Source organism: Pleurodeles waltl, chromosome 8 (genome assembly GCF_031143425.1).
Source record: "Pleurodeles waltl isolate 20211129_DDA chromosome 8, aPleWal1.hap1.20221129, whole genome shotgun sequence".
NCBI classification, from domain to species: domain Eukaryota; kingdom Metazoa; phylum Chordata; class Amphibia; order Caudata; family Salamandridae; genus Pleurodeles; species Pleurodeles waltl.
Window position 1 is genome coordinate 459,318,807 of NC_090447.1, and position 23,815 is coordinate 459,342,621.

Genomic DNA, 23,815 nt, shown 5'->3' on the forward strand with positions numbered 1-23,815 from the left:
TCTTGTCTTTCAAAAATCCAATAACCTTCTGATACTTTTTCATTACTTCTTCAGGATGGCACATTTGTCACTGAATCTCTTGGAGGTTCTCTGTCAGGCCAATCAATAGCAACTTTACATTCAATCCTTCAATCATTCAGAACCATGTCAAACAGTGTATTCAAATCTTCCCACAAACATTTGGAAAGTTTCACAAATCGTTCAGTCTGCCTGTACCATTCAGCTGGCTTTTCTCTCTCAATTTCAGGAAATAATTTGTGAATTACAAAATATAATTTCTACTCCAGGGTACATGGACATGGACACCATGAATTTCTCTCCTGGGAAGCATTTTTACCTTTCTTTCACTCTGACCTGCTCCAGCCAGAGACAGTTCTGGTTTCACTTTCTTCTCATCTCTTTTCTTTGCCCATCGTCCTTTCCACTTGTCTGATGCACTCTATTTTTCCATGTAACCAATTTTTTTGCTAATCTGCAATTTCATTTCTGGAGGTCTCATGTTCATGATATCTCTGTCACTGTATTCTAAATGATAGGTCTTTTTTAAAGGCTTCAAATTCTCCAAATCAACATCATATATCTGGGCTAATTTAGCTAGTCTTTCAAAAGCTTGTCCTGCACGTTTTGTGATGACGTTGTATGTGAATCGCAGTTTGTCCTCTCTGTTCATATCTAACTGGGCTGTATCCACGTTTCCCCATACCATCTCATTTAACGCCAATTTCAATCTGTGTATATCAGGTGGACTTTCTCTCTACGGTGTTTGTACTGATCCTTCAACTGTAATCTGTATTTCCTCCTGTTGCACCTCTAGCAGTCAGGTTACTTAGCCAATCATTTAATTCCTGGGCATTGAAACCTTGCAAACTTAATGGAAGGTTTGACAGTGTGTCTCCTCTTACCTAATTCAAATAATTTCTTCTTCCAAAAAGTTGATGCATAACCTTCTATTTGGGGTACTAAAATTATTTTTCATAGAATCTCTCAGGTACTCTCGCATCAGGAGTATATCCTGTTTGACTTGTCATTGGAGTCGGATCTGAAATGCATGTAGGGGTTAATGGTCTTGGAAGTGAAAGAGCTCTTTCTAATTCTGAACCACTTAGACTAACAAATCCCTGTACATTTGTCTATAAAGGAACAATGTGAGCAACTGGGGTATTCTGACATTCTGGACATTTGAAATGTTCTGGACATTTGGGACATTTAATGGATGTACATTATTTTCTATCATACCTGGACCATATAGGGGAAGAAACTGGACCTATTGTCACTGGAACTGTTAATGCAGCTGGAGTGACATCATTATTTTGATTCTGTGGAACTGTCATCCCTAAACCTTGCCCTGTTAAATGAGTTTTGAAATTCTGTCCTGTCTGATTTGAGTTAAAACTCTGTCCCATTTGAGTTGAATTAAAACTCTGTCCCACTGGATTAAAATTTGGAGTCTGTACTGTCTAAGTAGAGCTCTGTTCAACAGGTGCAATAGGTACATCAATAGCCACATGTCTCAGTGTCTCACCTGACACTTCTGTCTGCTCAAAATTAAATGGAGTTAGGCGATTCAACAGTAACTGATTTATAAAATCATCGTCCGAATCACTGTCCAAGACTTTAGCATTTTTGTCTGTCTCTGCTGTCTGTTCTGCCTTCACTGTCTTTTTATTAATCTTTGGTTGAGTGTCTCCTTCGTCACTCATTAAGACACAGTACAATCTAGTTCCCTCTATTATGTCTGCTCTCTAGACTTTTTGTTGATTATCCCATCTCGACTCTGCAATTGTTATTGCTTTCTTTACTCTGCCCTCATACCTCTCTGTCTCTAATGAGCTATGTGCTCCAAAGAATTAAGGGCCATATTTATACTTTTTGACGCACAACTGCGCCAACGCAGTTGTGCGTCAAAAATTTTAACGCCAGCTAACGCCATTCCAAAGCGCAATGCGGGCGCCTTATTTATTGGATGACGTTAGCCGGCGCTGCGGACTGGTGTGCGTCAAAAAAAATGACTCACACCAGGCAGCGCCGGCGTAGGAGAAAATGGAGCTTGGGCATCAAAAAATGGGGCAAGTCAGGCTGAGGCAAAATTTTGGCCTCAACCCGATTTGCGTCATTTTATTCGCCGCCCAACCCCCATTGAAATGACTCCTGTCTTAGCAAAGACAGGAGTCATGCCCCCTTGCCCAATGACCATGCCCAGGGGACTTATGTCCCCTGGGCATGGTCATTGGGCATAGTGGCATGTAGGGGGGCACAAATCAGGCCCCTCTATGCCACAAAAAAAATACGAAAAAAAATACCTACCTGCACTTACCTTTCTTTCCCTGGGATGGGTCCCTCCATCCTTGGGTGTCCTCCTGGGGTGGGCAAGGGTGGCAGGGGGTGTTCCTGGGGGCATGGGAGGGCACCTCTGGGCTCCTTCTGAGCCCACAGGTCCCTTAACGCCTGCTCTGACCCAGGCGTTAAAAAACGGCGCCCATCAGGCTCGGCGCCATTTTTTAAGGCCTGCCCCCTCCTGTGCGTCAAAATGACGTCACAGTATAAATATGGGGCACAGGCCTTAAAGTCATTTTTTAGAAGGGAACGCCTACCTTGCATATAATTAACGCAAGGCTGGTTCACCCTTCTAAAAAATGGCGCACATGGTGGAACTTTGACGCCAGCTGCGTCGGACGTCAAAGTATAAATATGGGGCAGTGTTTGCGCCGAATGTGCGTCAAAAATTTTGACGCAAATTTGGCGCAAACAGAGTATAAATATGCCCCTAAGTGCTTCAAACTGTACGGATCTTGGAGGCGGTTTCATCCCATATAATATTTGCATCAGATTCTTAATAATTCTCAAATTGAATGTTCTATAGCATTGAAATGCAAATGCACCTTCTTTCTCAGTTCTTTAACCGGGACAAATATGTCACCTTTCATTAAACTTTTCAATGCTTTAAAGAACTTCATTTTCAGTGAAATTTCAACAATTCACAATTGACTTTTCATTCGCAGTCAGGAAGTAACCCTGTTCCCACAATCCTCTTTTCGATGTTCACAACCAATAGCAGTGCAACACTCTATGATGTAGTCCACTAACACCTGCACGTCTTTGCACCAACCGACCTATACCAGCGTGACACACGATGTCAGTCTCACTCTTTGTAGCAGCTCCCCTTCTTTACAATTTCTCTTACAATCATTCTTCACGCAAACCTATAGCAAAATATTATGAGCTAAAACCAACAACAGCTGTCTGTCCACTAAAGGATCGGGTAACCAAATACTTCAAAAACAGTACGGGGATACCAATGCTTTCACAATTATACAGCAAACTCAACCAGCAATTATCACTCAGATTGATATAGTTCCTCCATGTGCACTCAGGATTCACCTATACCAACCATACACATTTACTCAAGGAACACTACTGGTACTGTTGATGAAGTTTCATGACAAGCACCTTACTCTGCAGACAATAAATTAACCAAGTGTCTTCTGCACTTACGCATTATCCTGGGATCTTAGGCCTTGATGGACACATTAATCAGCACAACGTCTTTGCAGAAAGCGCCACTTTCATGAAACTACTTTGAAGTATTGATTGGATCAACTCCACGCTAAAGCCTATAAGAGGGTGTTCACGTTGCCACAGTACATCAGAGGTTGCTTAGTAAAAGTAGAGCTCAGTCTAGAAAGCCAGAAGTGGGTTCATATGTGTGCCTTTTTAAAATATTATTACAGGGTTGCTAAGGTGCTGCCTAATTCACTGAAATCGGTAATTCATTCTATCTTCAACCTGAAAGCTAATCCCTGGTTACATTTTCTAGTCACTGCATTTCAGTCTCCACAAATTGATTAGTCAGCTTTGGGTACACTTCATTTTCCCTTAAAGCAGTTCTAAAGAGGCAGACCAGATTTATTTCTATGATAACAGACTTGTCCAAATTGAATAGCTCTCCAGTGGTAGAGACCATGATACCATCGTATGAGCCTCGTCCACATCCACTGACTGAGCAGCCGTATTTAAAGTGTCCGACTGGGAAAACCTGCCTGTCACGAATCATGGTTCCAAGGTTGATGGCCCTTAAGATTAAAGAGATGAACCCAAAATGCCACTCCCTTTCCATGATTACCAATGGCAGGCTTTGTGGGTATAAATCTGAATAATTCAGTCACTTACTTTGCTGCTGCCCAGCACTGAGGAATGCACGTTGCACTTTGTCAAAAGCTCTTTTTTTTAAGCCATGGTATGCAAACTTGTGTTCAAGTCAGGAACTTCGTTTTTACTCCGAAAGAACCGGCTGACCTAGCTAAATCTGGACAATTCATCCACCAATTGCAAAAACTGCTGAATAATAGTACCAAAGATAGCTAGACTTTTTTGTACTTATGCTTACACTGCATTCAATTTAGCCTTCCTAGAAGAAAATAAAGGACTGCTGGCCAGTACCCAAAATAGAGTCTCCTTGCACGTGCAATTTTAATGCATGAGACCTTGCTCACCTAACTAGCTTGTCTGTACTTCCTCCCAAAACTGAATTATTATCCAAGATAGAGTCCCTTTGAACATGTTAATGTATGACACCCTTTTAGTTTGACATGCTTGTTTGCACCTGCTTTCAAAATAGTTACCATCCAAAACGGAGTCTCTTTGCACATGCCACTTTAATGCATGAGACTTTCCTTATTGAACTTGCTTGTCTGAACTCGCTTTCTCTTTTTACAAAAATGATTATCTGCTGATGCTTCGTACCTTGACTTTTGTTTAGTTTTTTCAATTTTCTTGCTTTACATTATATTTTGTTCAAAATTATTGGGATTTTATATGTGTTTTTGGACGGTTTTGTGAGTACATGGTGATTTTGGGTTAGCTATTAAAACCGAGTTCTCTTATTAGCAGTCACTTTAATGTAGGAAATCTGTTTAATTGACTGCCTTCCTAGTGCTCTACCTCCTTTGGAGAGATAATGGTATACTGATGACCTGCTCTAGAACTCATTGTTTATTGTTCATTGCCCTAGTTTTAAAATTGCACTTTGCTCACAGTGCTGATTTTACATGTGTTTTCTGTTTTAATTTACTTGATATTTTTGGATTCAATGTAAATTCTTTCTTCTTAAAGATCTTCATTTGTAAAGATTTTAATTAATCATGCAATGAAATGTTTACCTACTTTGAAAACGCTGTAGAACACTTCATAACATCACACTTCACCACAATCTTTAGTCAAAGCAAAGCAAGCTAAAATCCTATTAATACACACACATCTGCTACAAAGGAACGATGCTGGAACCCCATCCATCTTTTGAACGAACCATTGGATCAGAATTTGGGTTTGGTCTGGACAATTTCATAAAATGACTGTGGTATCCATAACACTACGCCTAATTATTGTCTCCCCCCTCGTGGGAGAAACCAATTTTATATTAGCATTTTGGGCATGCTTTAAGCAAGGTCGACAGGTCTTTTCACCCTAGCAAAGGGGTAGGAGACAATCAAATATCTCAAAACCTAATCAGCATTTTAAGTTACAGTATGACCTATTTGGCCACACAAGGAACACCAAAGTCCAAATAAAGTTAAAGGGTTTTATTACAAGCTCAAACCCAGGTTAATGTAAACATCTCTCAATACAAGCCTATAAATATACAACATTACTATTGGATATCCCAAGCACTGGAACAGTTGAAACTTGATTAGCATAATACATACTAAACACTCAAGTAAGGCTTTGCAGAGAAATAAGAGAAAGATCTGATGCTGATGTAAACAAATGTTGTCCAACTCGTCTAAGCATAAAGACAACCTATAATCATCTAACTTAGTTGATTAAGCAAAGGAATCCCTAAAATTAACAAGTCACTAACTGACATGTGCTAGACTACAAAACATGGGGACAAAAATTAAAAAGAAAATAAAGGACAAAAAGAATTTGGAAAAACGATATCTGGGGCAAAATGAAGCTAACTAAGGTTGACAAAAAGTAAATAAAAAGGGAAAGTGTCAGCACCTCAGAAGCTCAGTCAAGAGTCTTCTCATTTGGTCATGCAAAAATCTAAGTCTTCTCTCATCAAGCATTAGGAAGGTGAGGGGCAAGAGCAAAGAGGTCTGTACTTCTGAAAGTCCAAGGAAAGAGTGCTACCAAAGTCCAGATAGTGTCTGCCTAAAGTCCAACTGATTTCTACCCAAATCCCAGTGGAAATGGTAAGCTAAAGTCCTAATATAACAGTGATTTGTCCTTTAACAACACTATATGAATCGAACGATTTTACTGTCCAATCAAACCGCATCATACATCATGCATCTGTAGCATCAAGAAAAGTTCCCACATCCATCATGCAAAAGGCATTCATCTTTGCTTTCCAGTACGATTTTGCAACAAATAACAAATTGAGTCTATCTTTACATTCCTTGGTCCTCAATGTATCAGTTTCAGGGTTACTTTCTTAGGGTCACAATAGCAAAGAAAAAAACAGCGTTCTGATTTTTTGGAAGTCCTTGACCTAGCAATTCAATATGGCTTACTAAAGCAGAATAGAATTAAAATGGTACACTTTATTCCAGTCAAATAAAACACATACAACATTATAACTGCAAAGTCATCATTAATAAATCTTGTCAATAATTCATGCTACAGTAAGTTTCAAACGTAAAATAATGTTAATTCATTTCAATAGGTATAATGGAGAACTACATTTTCAATATTAAGATATGACATTCAAATCATTATCATAAAGAAATTCATTACTGTTTCAGTGAAATCTATTTCTTAAAATCATAGGAAAACATATTAAATCAAAATAAATGATTATATTCATATTAAAATAGCTATACAACATCACATTAGACCACTAGTCTTCAGTGAATGCATCTCTGAAACTTCTGTTATGTATACATCATCCTTGTGATACAAAAGGTAACAGCCAAATGTCAGCTTCATCAGTGGTCTGTCAGGATGTTGAGGCAATGTCCCCCAGCACCCTGACATTAGAGAGTACCGACCATCAAATGATAAGTCAGGCCCTTTATTAGCAAACATGCAAAACAAGCATTTGCAACGCTATAGGTCTAGCAATTTCTTGAGTTAGCGCTATTGGCATTTTAAATTCAGAACTGGACTTTTCTTGCCCCAAAAATTGGTCAACCCTGTCTCATAATTTCATCTTTTCCTGCCATGTTTTGGTGGTCACTGGCGGCTACTGACATCAGAAATCCCATGCCCTTGAGGAGAGACGAGAAGATGAATGCACTACCTTTCATTGTGTAAATGTCTGAACAGAAATTGGAAAATAAGGCTGGAAAAGTATTTTCTTTTTTATTTTAACATAATGAATAGTCTTGCCATCATTCTTGCCTCGCATTTCAATGAGCAGAGCAGCCTGAGAAGATTTATGGCCCCAATAAAGGAGATAAGCAATGCCCAGTGTGCAATGTCGTGAGCGCTGGCAGGGAGGGGCCCTGGAGAGAGAGACTCGAGATGCAATGTGAGGCTAAGCAAGTTTCACATCATTGCTTCTCAATTTAGCTCCATTCTACCAGAAAGTGCATACTGCGTGTGAGAAACTGGGGCTGATTGCAGAGGCCCCCTAACTTTTTGCCCCCATTTTCCACTTTATGCTGGTGTTTTCCTGACTCTGATGGTGCCCTGGGTACTGCTAACCAGTCCCAGGGCCTGTGCTCTGTGTAAAATGGATATGCAAATTAGGCTAATTATAATTGGCTAAGTTAACCTACCTATAAGTCCCTAGTATATGGTAGGGCATGTAGGTTTAGGGACCACAGCATAGGTGGTGCACACCTAGGTGCATTGCTGAGGTGCCCAGTGTCATTTTAAAAGCAAGCCTGCCTTGCTGGCTGCTTTTAAATTAAAGTTATATGCAAATTCGACTTTGGAATTAAAGGTACTTCCAAAGTCTTAAACTACCTTATTTTTACATATAAGTCACCCCTAAGGTGTGCCCTATGTGCCCCTAGGGCAGGGTGCCATGTAACTATAAGCAGGGATTTTATAAAAATAGATTTATAAGCCCTGGTGAGGTAAAAACAGCCAAATTCGTTTTTCCCTCATTGAAGTAAATGGCCTTCATAGGCTAGAATGGGCAGACTTTATTTTAAATTTTAAAGTCTCCTTAAATGTTACATACCAAGAATTTGGTATTAAATTGATTGTTATAATAAATCCCACAACTTCCAGTTGTTGGATTTAATATAACTAGTGCAGGTAAAAAGTTTAGACTTTACCTAAAAAGTTGCCAATTTCAGCTCTGCATTGTTTTTGCTGCTGTGCTCTGATTGGCCAGCCTGCAGCAGCTTCTGCCAGGCTACTTTAATGAGGTGTGAAGTGGCCTGACTTCACACAAAGGAATGTGCTTGGGGGAGAGAATCTCCCCTCAGCAGATGGTGAGGCAGGAAGGGGGAGGGCTGCCAAACTGGTCTTCAAAGGCAGAGAAGGACATCTGGAGCACCCAGCAACACCCCCACATCCTGCAACCCCAGACAGCTAGGTGCCCCCTTGATTAGATTAGGAGAGGGCAGGAGAGGGGTGTGTTTATGATTTTTAGCCACACCAGTGGGTGGGCTCAGCCAGATCTCTCCTCCAAAAATCAGATTCATCCATTTTGGATTTTTAGAGACTGTTGCCTTCTGGGATGGATTTTTGCCAGACTTCCCAGGAAGTGGTCATCACAGGGGGACGACCCTGTACCTGATTGGAGAACCAGGGCCCCCCTGCTTTTCACCCAGGAGCAAGGATAAAACTGGCAGACCTGCACCCACGCCTCAGATCCCCACCAAATTTCAAGAAGAAAGAACTACAAGGAGAAGAAGGACTGCCCTGCTGGACCCCTGGCCTGCACCTGGACCCTGCACTCAGAAAGACTGCACCAGCTGCACACTTGGGCTTCACCACAAGAAGGACTTTGCCTGGCTTCCACTGGTTCAAGGAGGGACTCCCTGTTTGCTACAGGTGAAAAATTGCTAACCAGAGTCCCCTGCACCAACTCCTGAAAAAGTGACCAGCTGACCACTGCCCAGTGGCCAAAAAGGAGTTTGCGCCAGGTGCACTCTGGGAGTTGAAGTCCGCACTTCCCAAGGACCATCACAGAACTTCTGGACCCTTGGGGTGAGCTGTGGACCCCAAAAGAACCTTAAAAGAACATCTGGGTGAAGCCCCAGAAGTTTGGAAAAGATTGGAGAAATTTTAGAAAAAAGCTCCATAAAGTGACCGACTCGACGCGGAAATTCTAGCCGGCTTGCCTCAACCGCGACCCGGCCTGACTTCGTGGTTCGTCCCGGTCAAGAAAAACATCCAAAAAAGAGACTAAGTCCGAACGTAAAAAGTTGACCGGGACCTTCCAGCCATCGTATCCGAGAAGGGCTCCACGGACGTCGGATCAAGATCCAGGTTTACCCCGGTCGAAGGATTTTCATCTCGAAAAAACGACTAAGTCCGAAGGTAAAAATCACCACCGAGGAAACCGACTTCGCGTATCCGGACAAGGGCTCCAGGAGGTCGGATCCAACTGGCAGGTTCGTCCCGGTGAAGAAAAACTTCAAAATAAAGACTAAGTCAGAAGGTAACTTTTTAACCGAGGCTTCCCGCGACCTGTAGCCGAGCAGGGCTCCATCGCGGTCGGCCTGAAAGTTTGACTTTGTCCCGGTCCTGGTGCAACCAGATGACCCGATTGGCGCTTTTTGTTTCTAAGCGCTAGAAAATAATAATACTTTAAAAATTCATATCTCCGGTTCCCCTGAACCGATTTTAATCGTTTTTGTGTCATTTTAAAGATAAAAATATAAGCTATTTTTATAAATTGGTTTTGGATTTTTAAACTGTTTCCTGTGTTTTATTTAATTACTGTTTTGTGATATTTGAATGCTTTACACTTTGTCTCCTAAGTTAAGCCTTGACGCTCGATGCCAAGCTACCAAGGGTAGAGCTGGGATTAATTTATTGAGACCTAACTGTACTTACGTGGAGGTTTGTGGCTTGTTGCTAGGTGTAGGTACCTACCTGCCCTACCAATAACCCATTTTCCAACACTGCGGCTTTCGTGAGCAGTGAGCTAAACAACCAGATGTTTGTTTTGTAAAATAAGCTTATTTCAGGAGCCAGAGGTAAACAAGGACAGCAATGGAATAAAGCCAAAACAAATGTCAGCGACATGAGAGGAGGTGGAACAGAATGCTGCAATAAAACACAGGCAGCTACCAGCCTAAAACACCCACAGAGAAAGGGGAGCACCAAAGAAATAACAAAAATAGTCTGTCACCGCAACAGATAAAAAAAACTAAGTGGAATAATACACTAGTTGGTCACTGCTCTGAAACAGAAAAACGAGGGAGAAAAAGGCAGAACTGACCACAAGCGAGCAAGAATTTTTAAAGAACAGTGCAACCAACAAATTAAATCGCTTTAAGCCATAAGTGGTCTACTAAAAGTATGCAGGAGGTCAAACGCTTACGCTCAACCTAAACAAATAGGATAGTTCATACAGATAATATAACCAACATAATTGCCACTCATCAAGATTTGGGAAGTGTAAGACATTTTGCATTGCGGTGGCCAGAAATAAAGACTCCTAAGTGCATGGTGTTAGAAAAGGGGAGCAGGAAAAAGCATGAAGTTGAAGTCAACCTTAGTGAATCCTGCAGAAAGCCAGAAATCTTTGAGAAATGTAGGCAGAAACTTACATATATATATATGATTTTTTGAGTTCTGTTTCAGAAATTGAAAGAGAGATCACACCTACAAAGGCACTACAAGAGTAGAAATATTTTAGGGATACTGCATACACGCCTATTCTTTGTGCAGCTAGTGAAGACATCACAATTTTTTTCTTCATGTTTTTCTAATTTTACCTTGATGTAGTCATGTGGCCTAGGGAGTTTGGTGGTCTATGTGTTGCTTTGTGGCTTACTTGTGATATTATTTAATGACACCACAAAGCATAATTTTACCAAACTTTAAAGTCAGTAATAGGAAACACTAACATGTAAGGTTTTCTATTCACATCTACCATATTCTGACCCCCCACTCAACAGCATCATTGTTTGAAAATGGTGTTCTATCACATTATCATGTTTTTTTAAAACTTTTGACCCACAAAATATTAACTCCAGAATAACATAAAGTACTATATCATCAAGTTACATATATATGGGTAAGCATAAATGTATTACTCTTAATGCCATGCTTAAGTGCCTTAACGCTATCTTCAAGGTGGGTACATATGTGGAGTTAAGAATAGTAAATGTACACATACTTGCAATATTGTGGTTGTTGCTATTCTGGATTCAAGATCTTTGTAGGTCAAAATAAAATATGCTAATATTTTGTTCTTATTTCAACACACGCCCCTTGAAAATATAGTACAGTACACACTGTATCTGCCCAGCTACCTGCCTTCATGCACTATCGATCTATCTATCTATCTATCTATCTATCTATCTATCTATCTATCTATCTATCTATCTATCTATCTATTATTGTATGTTTTGTTTCCCAAACAATGCAGCTGACCATGCCTTAGAATTTTGCTGTCACCTTCTGAGAGGTAGCTTGGACCCAAAGGAGTTTCCTACCTATGAGTACCTCAAGTTTGTTGGAAACTTCCAAGCACACAGAGATGGTAAGCATCAACTGTGAATGTAATCTACCTATTAATGCAGTGATTTGTGTGAACTGCCTTATTTATCTGAGGAGCAGGTGTTTCCACTTGCATGGTCTAGGACCGGTCACTACAACATCAATAGAAGCTTTCATTTTCTTAACTGTTTGTAATAATCCGTTTGGAAATGTACTTGTGGTTTCACTATCGCAATTCTTCTGTAAGCAAACTCTCTCAAGCATTCCTGAAAACTACTCCCCTTGCAAGGGAGAAGCAACTCTGTGGCCAGCATTCAAATAGAAACTTGGCACACAGATTCAGAAATATGTTAAATGCACAGAAGGTATGTGGGGCTAGCAGTCTATTTTAGAGCCATAATTAATTGGATTCTACCCTCTTCCACATTGTGTCATGCTGCCAAAGCCATTTGTATAGGTATTATTTTGTCCCCGTACTGCAGTCTTTTTTTTTGTACATTTCCCCACCCACATGTAAAGATTTGGAGCCGCACAGCATATCAGCTAATGTTGCTGTATTGTGTTGCGTCAAAATGGGAAAGAAACCCAGCACCATATCTTCTCAAATATGGCGCTGTCTCTTTCTTCTCCTGCAGTGATGCACGTTAGGCTCCTTTGCTTCAAGGCACACACTCTTGCTCAATAGTGCAAACGTGTGATAAGGGGACTATCCCTTGGTATTTCTTCCTATTGTGTATGTGTACTCTACAGTGAAACGCAGAAAAAACGCTAGTCCACTGTTAGCCTGCCTCGAGGTGGCATCATTTTTGGATGCAAATCCTTTTCTACTAATGTTAGTAGATAGGGATTTGCACCAAAACCCCTGGGCGATTGCATGGGAATGCCCATGTTCCACCCATGACACACTTTCTTGATGTAAAGTAGATCAAGGCAGTGCATAGCACTACTTTGCGGTACTTTAGGCAACTTTTCAAAACAAGTCATGATTTGCATTGGAAACAAATCCTACCACAACATTTTATACTGAATTTGCATCACCTTTGTGATACAAACCTGGCATAAAATGTTAGTATGTCTGGTTAGTATGTCTGGTCCTATGTCTGAATAATCATGTCCTTAAACTAGTCACATGTTTTCACCAAACTCTGTCTAATTAGGTTGGGAGGCATTTAAGTGATTGTGCCAAATCTGGGATATAAATTCCAACAGTTATATCCTTAACTTGTGTCCACTGGTGACCGCGATCACCTACAATCTGGGTAATATTCTTGATGAAGTGGTTGTCTCTTCTTCCTAATCTTCTGTTTCTGGCACTTCATCTATTTGTGGTACTTCCGTCTGAATAATTTGGAAGGGAGAATTTAAGAATATTTTGCATAAGCTACTCAGTAACACATTTCTGGCAATTCTCCGTCAATGCTCCCAACTCTTCTGATAATTTACCCTCTAACTCTTAAATAATTTTTAATTGTACTGCTGACGATGTTACAACTTTAATACTGGATCAGTCTCAAAATGGGCTTTGTGTCCTTGATATTCATCTGCTTTACCATACTTTGTTGCTTTATTTTTAAGCCTGGGAAGGTCTAGTGACACCAGCAAAAACAAGCACTGCCAAAGTCAATGGCTTTCACTTTGCCAATGCTCTGCGGGTGACATTATTGGATTTGCCAATGCTGGCGGCTTTATTAATGCAGCAATGCAGCATCTATGGCAAAGCCAAACGTAGTGAAAGTCAATGCTAAAACATAGAAGACATTGTTTTCTATACTTTAAAGATGGTTGTCATGTTACGTGACATTACATGCGTAGTATCATCACATAGCATTACACAACGCAGGAGTCATTTTGAAAGCGTAGAAAGCAATGTTTCTACACCCTTATGATGGTCACCACATTGCATGAAACATCATGATGACACAATTCGGCAGCCATTTTGGAAGTACAAAAGACTTTGCTGGCCATCCATCCCTGTTGCATAACACAACGTTTATTAATTTATCAATGATGCCATCTAACATGTCATGAGTATTGTAACGTGAAGTCATAAGCAGTGCAGGATATGGGTGCAAATTATAGTTAGTTCCTCAGCTATAACTGATAAATCTCAATGTTTTTTTAGTTTTTAAATGTTATTACTTCTAACTCACCCATCAATATAACCTTTTGATTTTCAAAGAATTTCTGGGGAGTTTTTAGCATATGTGAAGATCGTATTACTATACTTAACTATCACTTGAACCTTTATTTTTTCAGTGAGTGTCTATTTTTTTTTTGGCATATTCAAAGTTGACCTTACGCCTAACCCTCTACAGACAATCCGCAGCCAGTCCCCTGAGGGGGGCACACCTGAAGGCCGTGCATCATGCACAATGGGCAATTGTCTGCACCCTGCGCCCAGCCCCTGTAAGTCATCTGCAACAAACAACTATGGGTAACTAACCACCCACTGGGCGCAGCCTTTGGCCATGCACTTAGGGGTACTGTCTTCAGGTCAAGCTTTGTGCCCAACCACCTGTGAGCTACCAACCTCCCCAATGCACACAGCCTTGGGCTGTGCGTGGCAGGTGATTTGCTGTAGGCCCTGACCTCCAGCCACTGCCTGTGCTCAACCCTTGCTGCACATGGTCTTCGGTCAAGCAGAACGTAGGGTTGGCAGCCTGGCCTGGCCTCAGGCCAGACCCTGCACCCAACTTGTGCCTAGTATCCTGCAGGCAGGCAACCTTCCACTGCACAAGCCCTTTGGAAATGCACATCAGGGGTTGACTGCATCCTCCAACCACCCACGAGTAGCTAACCACCCCACAGTGTGCTGCCTGCAGCCACATGCAGTGGGGGATTGGCCCTTTGCCGACCACCACACTTCTTATGCCTTCAGTCTGCCCAATTACTGTTGGACTGCAGTATCTGGTCTATGACCAGACCCATAACATTTTCATTTTGTATTTATTTTTGGAAATTAGGTAACAGGTTGGAGCCTCGCTGGGTAATGCAGATCCAGCTGCTGGAACCGCATATCCCATGGTAAAAAAATCACTTTTTAAAAATTTTAACTTCAGGGAGGGTCCCTTTGTGACCATTCACACTGTCCGTGGGGACAGCGTATGCTCACCCTACCCCCTTAAATGCCCTTTTACACTCTTTTTGAGGATTGGGGGACCGAGTACTGTATGGGTAGGCACATAGGCACAATATTTTCTCTAATTTTGTGGTCAGCCAATCTGATTGTTGATTGTTCTAGAAGGATGGAAAGTATGACATGAAAGTTTCATATATATATGTATGCACACACACACATATATATATATATATATATATATATATATATATATATATATATACACACACACACCTATATACATATATAAATACACATATATATACATGTATGCATACATACACATATAGTATTGTTTGTTGTTTTATTTATTATATACATATAAAATAAAATAATCAACATTTAAAAAGTATACTTAATGTATTAAAGATGTTATATATATATATATGTATATATATAGAGAGAGAGAGAGCGCGAGAGTGAGAGTGGGAGAGATTATATATATATGTGATCACTTTGATATTACCTCAAGCCTATATTTTTTGTAAACCGAGCACTCTAGAAAAAGAGACATTTTTACTACAGGAACACTCCAGATACATTAAAAGGACATTTTTAAGGCTTCTTGTAATTTGGTGCCACCACCTATTTGCACTCTTTGACTGCCACCTTACCTTACCTTATGACAGTGGTGACTCTGAAATTCTATATGGTTTGGAATTACTCAAACAAGCCTTCTTCAACCAACTCCCATTACACTATCAGTGGTTTGCCCAGGATCTTGCCATTTCACAGCTTGCCCAATTTTCTATGTTCCTCCTGATCTTAAAACTCTTCTAAGTCCTGTACTATAATTTCTTTCCTTTTTCTGCTCCTAGAAAAATAGCCAATACCAAATTCTGCCAACAATCTTCAAATGAACTGTAAAGGCCTGTTCATGAGTTGAGCAGAGCTGATTTCCTTATTGAAAATCCACTCAGTTCAATCGTGAGAGGGCCATTATTGCTGCACCAGGATTCACCAGGCGAAGGAACAATGGACTGATTTTATGGGTATGAAGAGAGAGCAGGGGTGACTGTCCCAGAAGGTGCCTGTTCTTGCGCCATGGGTGGAATCAAAAGTGTTCAGATGTCCTCAAGAATGGAAATCCACTAACCCATTAAAACATTTTGAACCAGCATAGAAATACTTAGGACCCCATTTATGTTGCCATCTCTATACGGTCTCAAGCTATAACGGGTCATGTACAACACTAAGTGAGAATACAGATTATCACCCGGAAACCAACCACACATTGGAGTTATTCACTGCTTTTACACCAAGAGGGGGTGAAACATGTGTTGGCTGTCTTCTGTAAACACTGTAGTTCTGACTTCGGAACCTCACAGAACTGAAATAATTTTTTTAAAAACCCATTGCGCCAATTCAGGACTCCAGACTCTTTGAATATATTGGGATTACCAAATGATATACCGTAAATTAGCTCAGCTCTGTCCTTCACCTCCTTGTGGACCTGATTTTACTGGCTGGAATATATGCCTGGTAAAGTAGCCTTGGAAAAATAACCTGTTCCATGGCTCCCGCTTTATCCTCAACCAACATAATAGGGACGAAATAATGCTTCCCCCTTCTCACCAGCATTCTCCTCTTCCTTCCCCCAGTGCACCTTCCTGCTTTTCAACAGCCCCCCGCACACATTTACCACTGTGTGCATTAAACACTGCAGAAAATGGAATATTGTGAGGAATTCAAGTTGGTTATTCTGGTTCCATGCAGTCATTCTGCATTCCAAGTGGGTTAACTCATAATTCCAGGATGTGTATATGAAGATTTTAGTTGATATAAAAAAATCCACTACACAGAATCTCTGCAGACAGTTCCTCACAGGTAGTAATCTCCAGCACATGGTTCAACAAGTAACACCAAAATATATTTAAAAAAAATCAGCAAAATATAACTGTATCATTCACAAAAACATAATATTGCTCCAAAATGTAACCATACATAGAAATAAAATGATCATTATTCATTAAAGCAGAATTTCATGAGACAGATGCCCATTCATCAAGTGATGCATAAAATGCTACTGGTAACATGCATTCATATACATAGTTACAAGAAAACAACTTAGGTAAACACCAAACTATGAAATGCAGCTCCAAACAAAGTGTAACAATGCATCTACCACAATGACACTATCATTTAGCAATCACTATTATTGTATAGTTCCACACAATGGAGAATAAGGATACAAGAGTGGCTTGTAGACCTTCAATATGGCAGTGCTGCTGCTGGTAACCCAATTATTCGAAATCAAAAACAATTTATATAATGTATAATAAGTATGACTGAAAAAGCAGTTACCTTATCAAATTAGTAATATTATGATACCTTATTAAGTTGGTGATTTCTTTTGACCTTGAATACTCTTTAATAGATGCACGTTGTGCTGATCTTTGGAAAGCAGGAAAAATCTTATGCTTAAATTTCAGGCGTAGAACACTAGAAGATCAAGAATTTCCACAACAAATATTTTTAGGTCTTGCTTAAGACAGTGCATGCGCTGCCTGTTGCAAGGCATATTGTTAGCTTACAGGGGGTTTCAAGCCCACCCATAAGTTACCATTGTTTGACTCTATTGTCCCTCTCATTTGCTTGCTTCTTATTTGTGAGCTTCCATGGGCTTTCCTTCCTCTTCTGGTGTTTGTCCCTCTCCTGGAGCATGGACCCATTACTTTTGTCCTTCCACTGCTCCCTTTTCAGGTGCTCCATTCTTTCATTAAGCAGTCTATGAGAGTGCATGTGTTTTCCAACTGTCTCTCTGGTGTATTTTATGCTCCCCTGCTTGACCTTGTGCTTCTCCTGTCACGTCCCTCCCTCAATTGACATTCTTGCTTCCTCCATGCCTGCCCACTTTCCATTTCTGGTCTTGCTTATCCATCCCTTCTATTGTTCATGTGCTTCCCCATCCTCACCCCCAACCCTCTGTTAGGTTGCTTCCACAACCCACCCTGCATTGCCTGTTTACTTCACCATCCCTGCCCTCCCAACTTCCATTGTTCGTGTGCTTTCCCATTGTACCTACCCAACCTCGGTTGTCAATGTGCTTCCCCAAAACCATTTGCCCACCCTCGGGTGTGTGTGTACTTCCCCTGGCTTGCCTGTCCACTCTTTATTGTGTGTGTGCTATGAAATCTCCCACTGTCCTTGTGCCTCCCCATTGTTGTCTCTTGCATGTCCTTCCTTTCCCACCTGCATCATTCTGTCCTATGCTTCCTCACACCGTGTTGCCTCTTTCCCTGCCCCAACTCTAACCCTCTCCCCTGTTAGTTTGTTTAACAGCACATCAGTGCTATTTCAAGAAAAGAACATTTTGCTCCACTTTTTTGTATTAATCCACCTTGGACTGGTAAATGCATTGGTAAAACAATACTTGCCTCATTTTGTAGGTGCATGCCTCCATGTTGCCTCATGGCTACAAAATGATGCAAAAGTCACATCATAGCCAATTTTTTTACATTTTTTCAGCCAAGCTACTTTAGCCTGGCTAAAAATCACTGCCATACCTAGCAGGACTCATACACCATACCTATTAGCTTTGCCAATGCTTGCTGAAAATGTAGGTTTTATCCTTTGTGTATGATATGCTTGAGATTTGTGTACTCCTACAAAAGCTTGTGAAATCGTCCACGGTTGTTCTGCCATCTTTTTGCCATGTGTGTTCTTCTTTTGGCATAGTTTGAGTATGTTTGTATGTAGCCCACAGTTAACGCACTAGCAATTGAACAGCTCTTCCTTCTCACTGACAGTACTGAAACTACTCTGTCTTGCTCTTCTTAGTGCCTAGTTCCACTTCTAATGGCTTCGATGGCGCTGTTTCAAGATCCCACAGATTACCAGTTGGGAAACACGTCTGTTTTGTTGCTACAGTCCGCCTTGCTACACCTCAGTTTTTAAAGGTAAGCAGAGAGCATGATCAGAAGGTATTTTTTGAATGGGGTGACATTAGGTCTGATTACACAGGGCGTTCTTCATGTACATTAGTAGCTCAATTAACAGCGTTAACTTTTCAGTAAGTGTAACGTAAAAACCACTAGCTAAAAAAAACAATATTAACTCAGCAAGTATTACTAAGATATTCATAGCAACTGCATCTAGGTAAAGACATGCAACTTGTAAGGTTTGATCAATTAGTATGCAGTAACTCTTATATTGCTGGTGTGAGCCCTTTTATAGAAACCAAATAAGGACTACAGGTAGCATTCTGCAATGGATTCCATCAAGGAGATGACACATTTAGTGCAGTGTGACTCATTTTCAGTGACTAACGACAACTTAGTAATAATATTCAAGCTAATGCCACTCTTTATCATTCAAAATAAATTACAGAGCCATCCCAAATCATGCACATAATACATCTCCCCAAATAAGGACTGGCCCTTGGCTGGTTGAATGTCATAGTCTGGTCTTTATTCACAAGTGGCCATGTCACTGGCTACCAAGCATGTTTATCCAACAGCATATTTTACACACCGTGGCTCTCTGAAAAACAGAGACATTCATAACATATGTGAACAAGCCAGGAAAATACATATCAACATACACATTCAGGCTGATCTTTGTGGCCTTCTGCCACACATTGAGATATCTTACTGGTGCCTCATCAGACAATAAGCAGTGAAATATATGAGCTGGTATGAGGGTGTGATCAGGAGTACATACATCCCTCGGCATCAAAACCTTTGGCCAGTACTTACGCATGTTCTGAGCCTGGAACAAGGCCCACAATCTCGACTGGAAGAGGAATTTAATCTTTTCCCATCGCACCCACTGAAGTTGATAATCATAAAAAGAGTGATGTGCAGCATGTTACCTACTTACTGCAGAAAAGGCGTCACTGGGTCCTAGCTTCCATCCAACTACACTTTGTCACCCACGTCTTCTTCACCTTCAGGATCGTGGTCCCAGGTGAACGACCCATTTAGCTCAGCCTTAACGTGGTTCTAGAAAGTCAGACGTTGGAGTCCCAGCGTCCTGTCCTACTTCCAGGAGAAACTTTTCATTTTTGATCCTCCTAAAAGGAATAAGCATACCCCGGATCCACATGTTAGCAGCAATAGAACTAGAATCGGTCAGGACTGCCCTGCCTGCACAGTACAGGCAGCAGTCCAGCAGCAATCAAACTGGAAAGGTCCCATGCAATTTTATAGTAATGAACGCTTTTCTGGCTCTTACTCAACCGCACACCCGCAAGCTCTGCCACTGATTCAGACATGGTACTAGCATTGTCGGCAATCTCATACTAGTGTCCTAAGTAGCAGGATACAACGTTCCTCTCAATATCATGGGCACACTGTGGCAGCATCAAAGAGCCTACAGGGATTACTGCACAAACACTACCAAACAGAGCATGCACACTTCATGGAGACTTTAATGTCGTAGGAAAAAGGTGCATATGCTGATGAAGCAACAAAGCACATTTTTGGAAGTTCAAGATCTCAGGTTCTGTAACACCCTGCACCCTGCACCCTGGCTTAAGAGCAGAAATAAACCACTTGGAGTTTAGAAGGCTACTTAAACTTCAAGCTAGGGTTCGACTGAAGACCTGGAAAGGCAGTGGCAGTGGCAGCTGAAGGCTATAGAATTGGACTACACCTTGCATATTATTGGATTCCACCTGTTGGACACCTATGACCTGAAGCGGCCATATGGTGATGTGTATTTTTCTATCAAACTCCCTAATAATTAAATACATAAATTACTTAGAATATAAGTTATTTATTCTAAGTCAGCTTTCTAATTCCAAAAATGAAGCAGAATCTAGATATATATGAGTGGTGACATAACAAATGTCATATTGAGCTGCATCCATATGCGGGGAGGCTATTGTTTGTGACTGGAAAGATACTTGCTGACTTAGCCCAGCATCTTCTCTTTGGTTTGATTGATCATTGTCCAGTCTACTGTCTTTAACCCGAAACATGATCCTTGCTTCCATATTCAAGGTGCATATTCCATGCATTAATGCCTTCTTTATTGAGCCTTTAAAATGTTATCTATCTCCATGCAGGTGCTGATTCTCTGCTCATGCCTCCTCAATAGATTCATTAGACTGGGCAATTTTAACTTCATAGTCATTAGACAATTGAACACAAACTTCTTCAGCTCGAGTACAACATGCTTTCTCTACTCAGTCTTTCCAATTTACTTGAATAATAGAGTGTTAGGCGCACCACACATTCATCATTAAAGTCATGGTGTATTGCTTATTTGCCTGGTTACGAGCATAAGCATCTTGGCGACTTTCTGCATGCTCCAGCCTCCGTTCTGTAAATTATTTAATTACAGACAGCCTCTCTTTCTGCTTTTCAATTGCATTTGTCAAATTAGATATTACCTCATCTTTTCTCTCCACAGAGGTTTTATAGTTCTGCAAAAAGATCTTGAGGTTGTCAATATAGTTGCTCGGTTGAGTTACTTGGTTGGGGTGCTTTTCACTTTGTCTTTTTATCCTAAGACTGTGTTGCTCAGTGATAGTATGTCGCCATTTGTTAAATTCAGTTATTACATTTGTTTTTGAGAGTTCCGCTTGAGATATCAAGTATGTCTTCAAACCGTTTAATTACTCATCAGGAATAGGCAACTCAGTGACTTGTACTTCTCTACTTCTGTGAGAACATGATCCTTACAGACACGAATCCTCAGAAAGAAGAGGAGGAAATAGTGGCACTTCAGATTGAAAAGGTCTGTTTTCCATTATTACTTCTTCTTCCACAGCATGTAGACCTGTGGGACTTTGTCGAGTTGAGCTAGCTGGAGTTTCTGGATTGGTTCCTGAATCTTGGGGCTCGATTTCTAGTTGTGGATTTCTTCCTGAACCTTGGTGCCAAACATCACTTGGAACATGTGAAAACCTGTCAATTGAAGGGGTGGACGAGGCCCCCACAGAACACTTGGTTCCAACTTTGGAGTCACCACAGCATAACGAGGAAGCTCTTCATTTTCATCCTAAAAAACCGAAGAGACAGAATTACCATCATCAGAGTCTTTTGGGAGAACTGGAGATTAATTTCTTTACTTACCAGATGACATCTCTAGTTAATGCGTAGGGACCTCTGCTTTTGTAATTCAGATAGATACATGTCGGTTTCTCTGCGGCTTTGCTTCACCAGGAAGTTTCCGACAGTTTAAAATTGCCGGTCAGCTATAGATTTCCTAAGTGTATGCATTCAGCACTCTTGAACTCATTGCACTGCATTTGTAAATTCAGGTTATCGGTGTAGACACACAAGGTTGTGCCAGGAGTGGAACATTGATGGACTTTCATTATTGATGTCACATCCTGAGATACACTCAGGAGAGGTCAAAAGGCACTGTTGCTATCACTCTGGCCACATTGATCATAATAATGTACTTGTCAGATTATCAAAAATCCTTAATATACTATAATCAGTATTAAAATAAGCATTAAAAGCAGATTGGAAAAGAAAAGAAAAACTATATAAAATAATCCCGCCTATAAGAGATAAGAAAAATAAAAAGCATTTTTTGATCATGACAGTCAGTTAACATTAGGTTTCTAGCTCTAAATTTTACTGAAAACTGTTTTATTATATAAATCCACCACACTTAGTACCTAGTTACAAGTTGAAGCGTAATTTATCACCCAAATAAATAAGGATACTATGGGGAACGTTATTTATCGGGTTTCCTAAGTAACATCTATTATGAGTTCATGGGAAATTACATATAGATTTTAGTGTTTATCACATCAAAATCTGCATCATATGGTAAACACAATATGTTTTCTTCTGTTGAATTTCAGTAGGTTTGACCTGCCAAACGTTAACGAAGATGTAGTTATTTAACACATCGAATAATTACTGGATGTGTTAAATACCTTAAAACTTGTAATTCCGACCCATGAATAAACAGGAGTTTACACATGGGTCTGAATATTATGAGGAACTCATACTCAGGCACTTAGGGCCTGATTACAAGGCTGGCAGTCATGAGACTGCCAACCCTGCAGTGACGGTCAGACAACACAGGTGGGTGCACCTGAAGACCACCGTCCCGCCAGGAACGTTGTTCCTGACGGGCTGACGGCAGTCTGGGTTGTGGTCAGCCACAGCGGTGCTGCACTCAGTGCCACCATGCTGATTACAACTCAGCTTACAACTAGTTGGCTAACGGAAAGCCAGTGCAGGGGCATCACTGCTCAGCACCCTCAGAATGCGTTCTGTCTGCTGTGGAGACAGTGCCCATTCTAAGAGTGTCTGTGTGCTATGGTATTGTCACAAAAAAAGAAAAGTGGGTAAACAAATGAGAGATTTATATGGTCCAGTGCATCAGTCTCCCTGTATAAATGTAATAAAAAAATAAGATGCACCGTTCCAAAAAATGAGACTCCATGCTACCTACTAGGGCAGGAGCATTGTGATCCCTGCAGGCATTAATTTGTCAGGAGCAATAGCCCTCACTCACCATTAGGTGACATGCTTCATCACTGGGCCATATTCCTCGTCAGGCCGTCGCTGCAATGCCTGAAGGGGCCCTGCAAGGGGGCTCTTTGTCAGAGAGCTTTTTGATAAAATTGCCAGAAGTGAGTGCGAGAGTGAGGGACTGGACAAAAAAGTGCATTAAAATTGACTAAGAGTGCCAAAAAAAGGCAATGTTTATTATAACCTGACACCTCTATCAAGGTTAAACAAAGGAAGGGGAAGCAGGGCACAATGATCTGGTTCCCTGAAATTTGTACCTAGTATGTGCCTAATACCTCTACTGTTGGTGTCTGTAGGCAGGGGTTGTGTGCGGGTCATTCCTACACAACAGAACCCATAAACATGGTTAGCATTTTTCTCGCTCACACAGTCTCAAAGGTCTAGTGGCAATTCATCAGGACCTCAAAAAACTCCTATTCCTCACAAAGAGAGTAAAAGTACCTTTTCCAACTAGGTGTATGATACCAAGGGCCAGATGTATGAAAAGTTTTTGCACTGGCAAACGGTGCGAATCGCAAAAATCGGCCGTTTGCGAGTGCAAAAACGTGGTCTGCGATGCATGAAAGGCATTCACAGACCAAAAAAAAGAAATCGTGATTTTTGCGATTTTTTGCGTTGAGACCTGGTTTTGCGAGTCGCATTTTGCGATTCGGTATTTCCAGTAGGAAATTGCGAGGAG

General features: G+C 40.8%; 1 protein-coding gene across 1 annotated transcript in view; it reads left to right on the forward strand.

The window, feature by feature from the left end:
* The window catches only part of NPAS2 (neuronal PAS domain protein 2), a 611,171-nt gene that overhangs the window by 304,349 nt on the left and 283,007 nt on the right, over window positions 1–23,815 (forward strand). Inside the window, exons 7-8 of the mRNA XM_069204404.1 lie at window positions 11,504–11,617; window positions 18,473–18,591. Coding sequence (XP_069060505.1) covers window positions 11,504–11,617; window positions 18,473–18,591 — 233 coding nt within the window. The remainder of the gene's footprint in view (window positions 1–11,503; window positions 11,618–18,472; window positions 18,592–23,815) is intronic.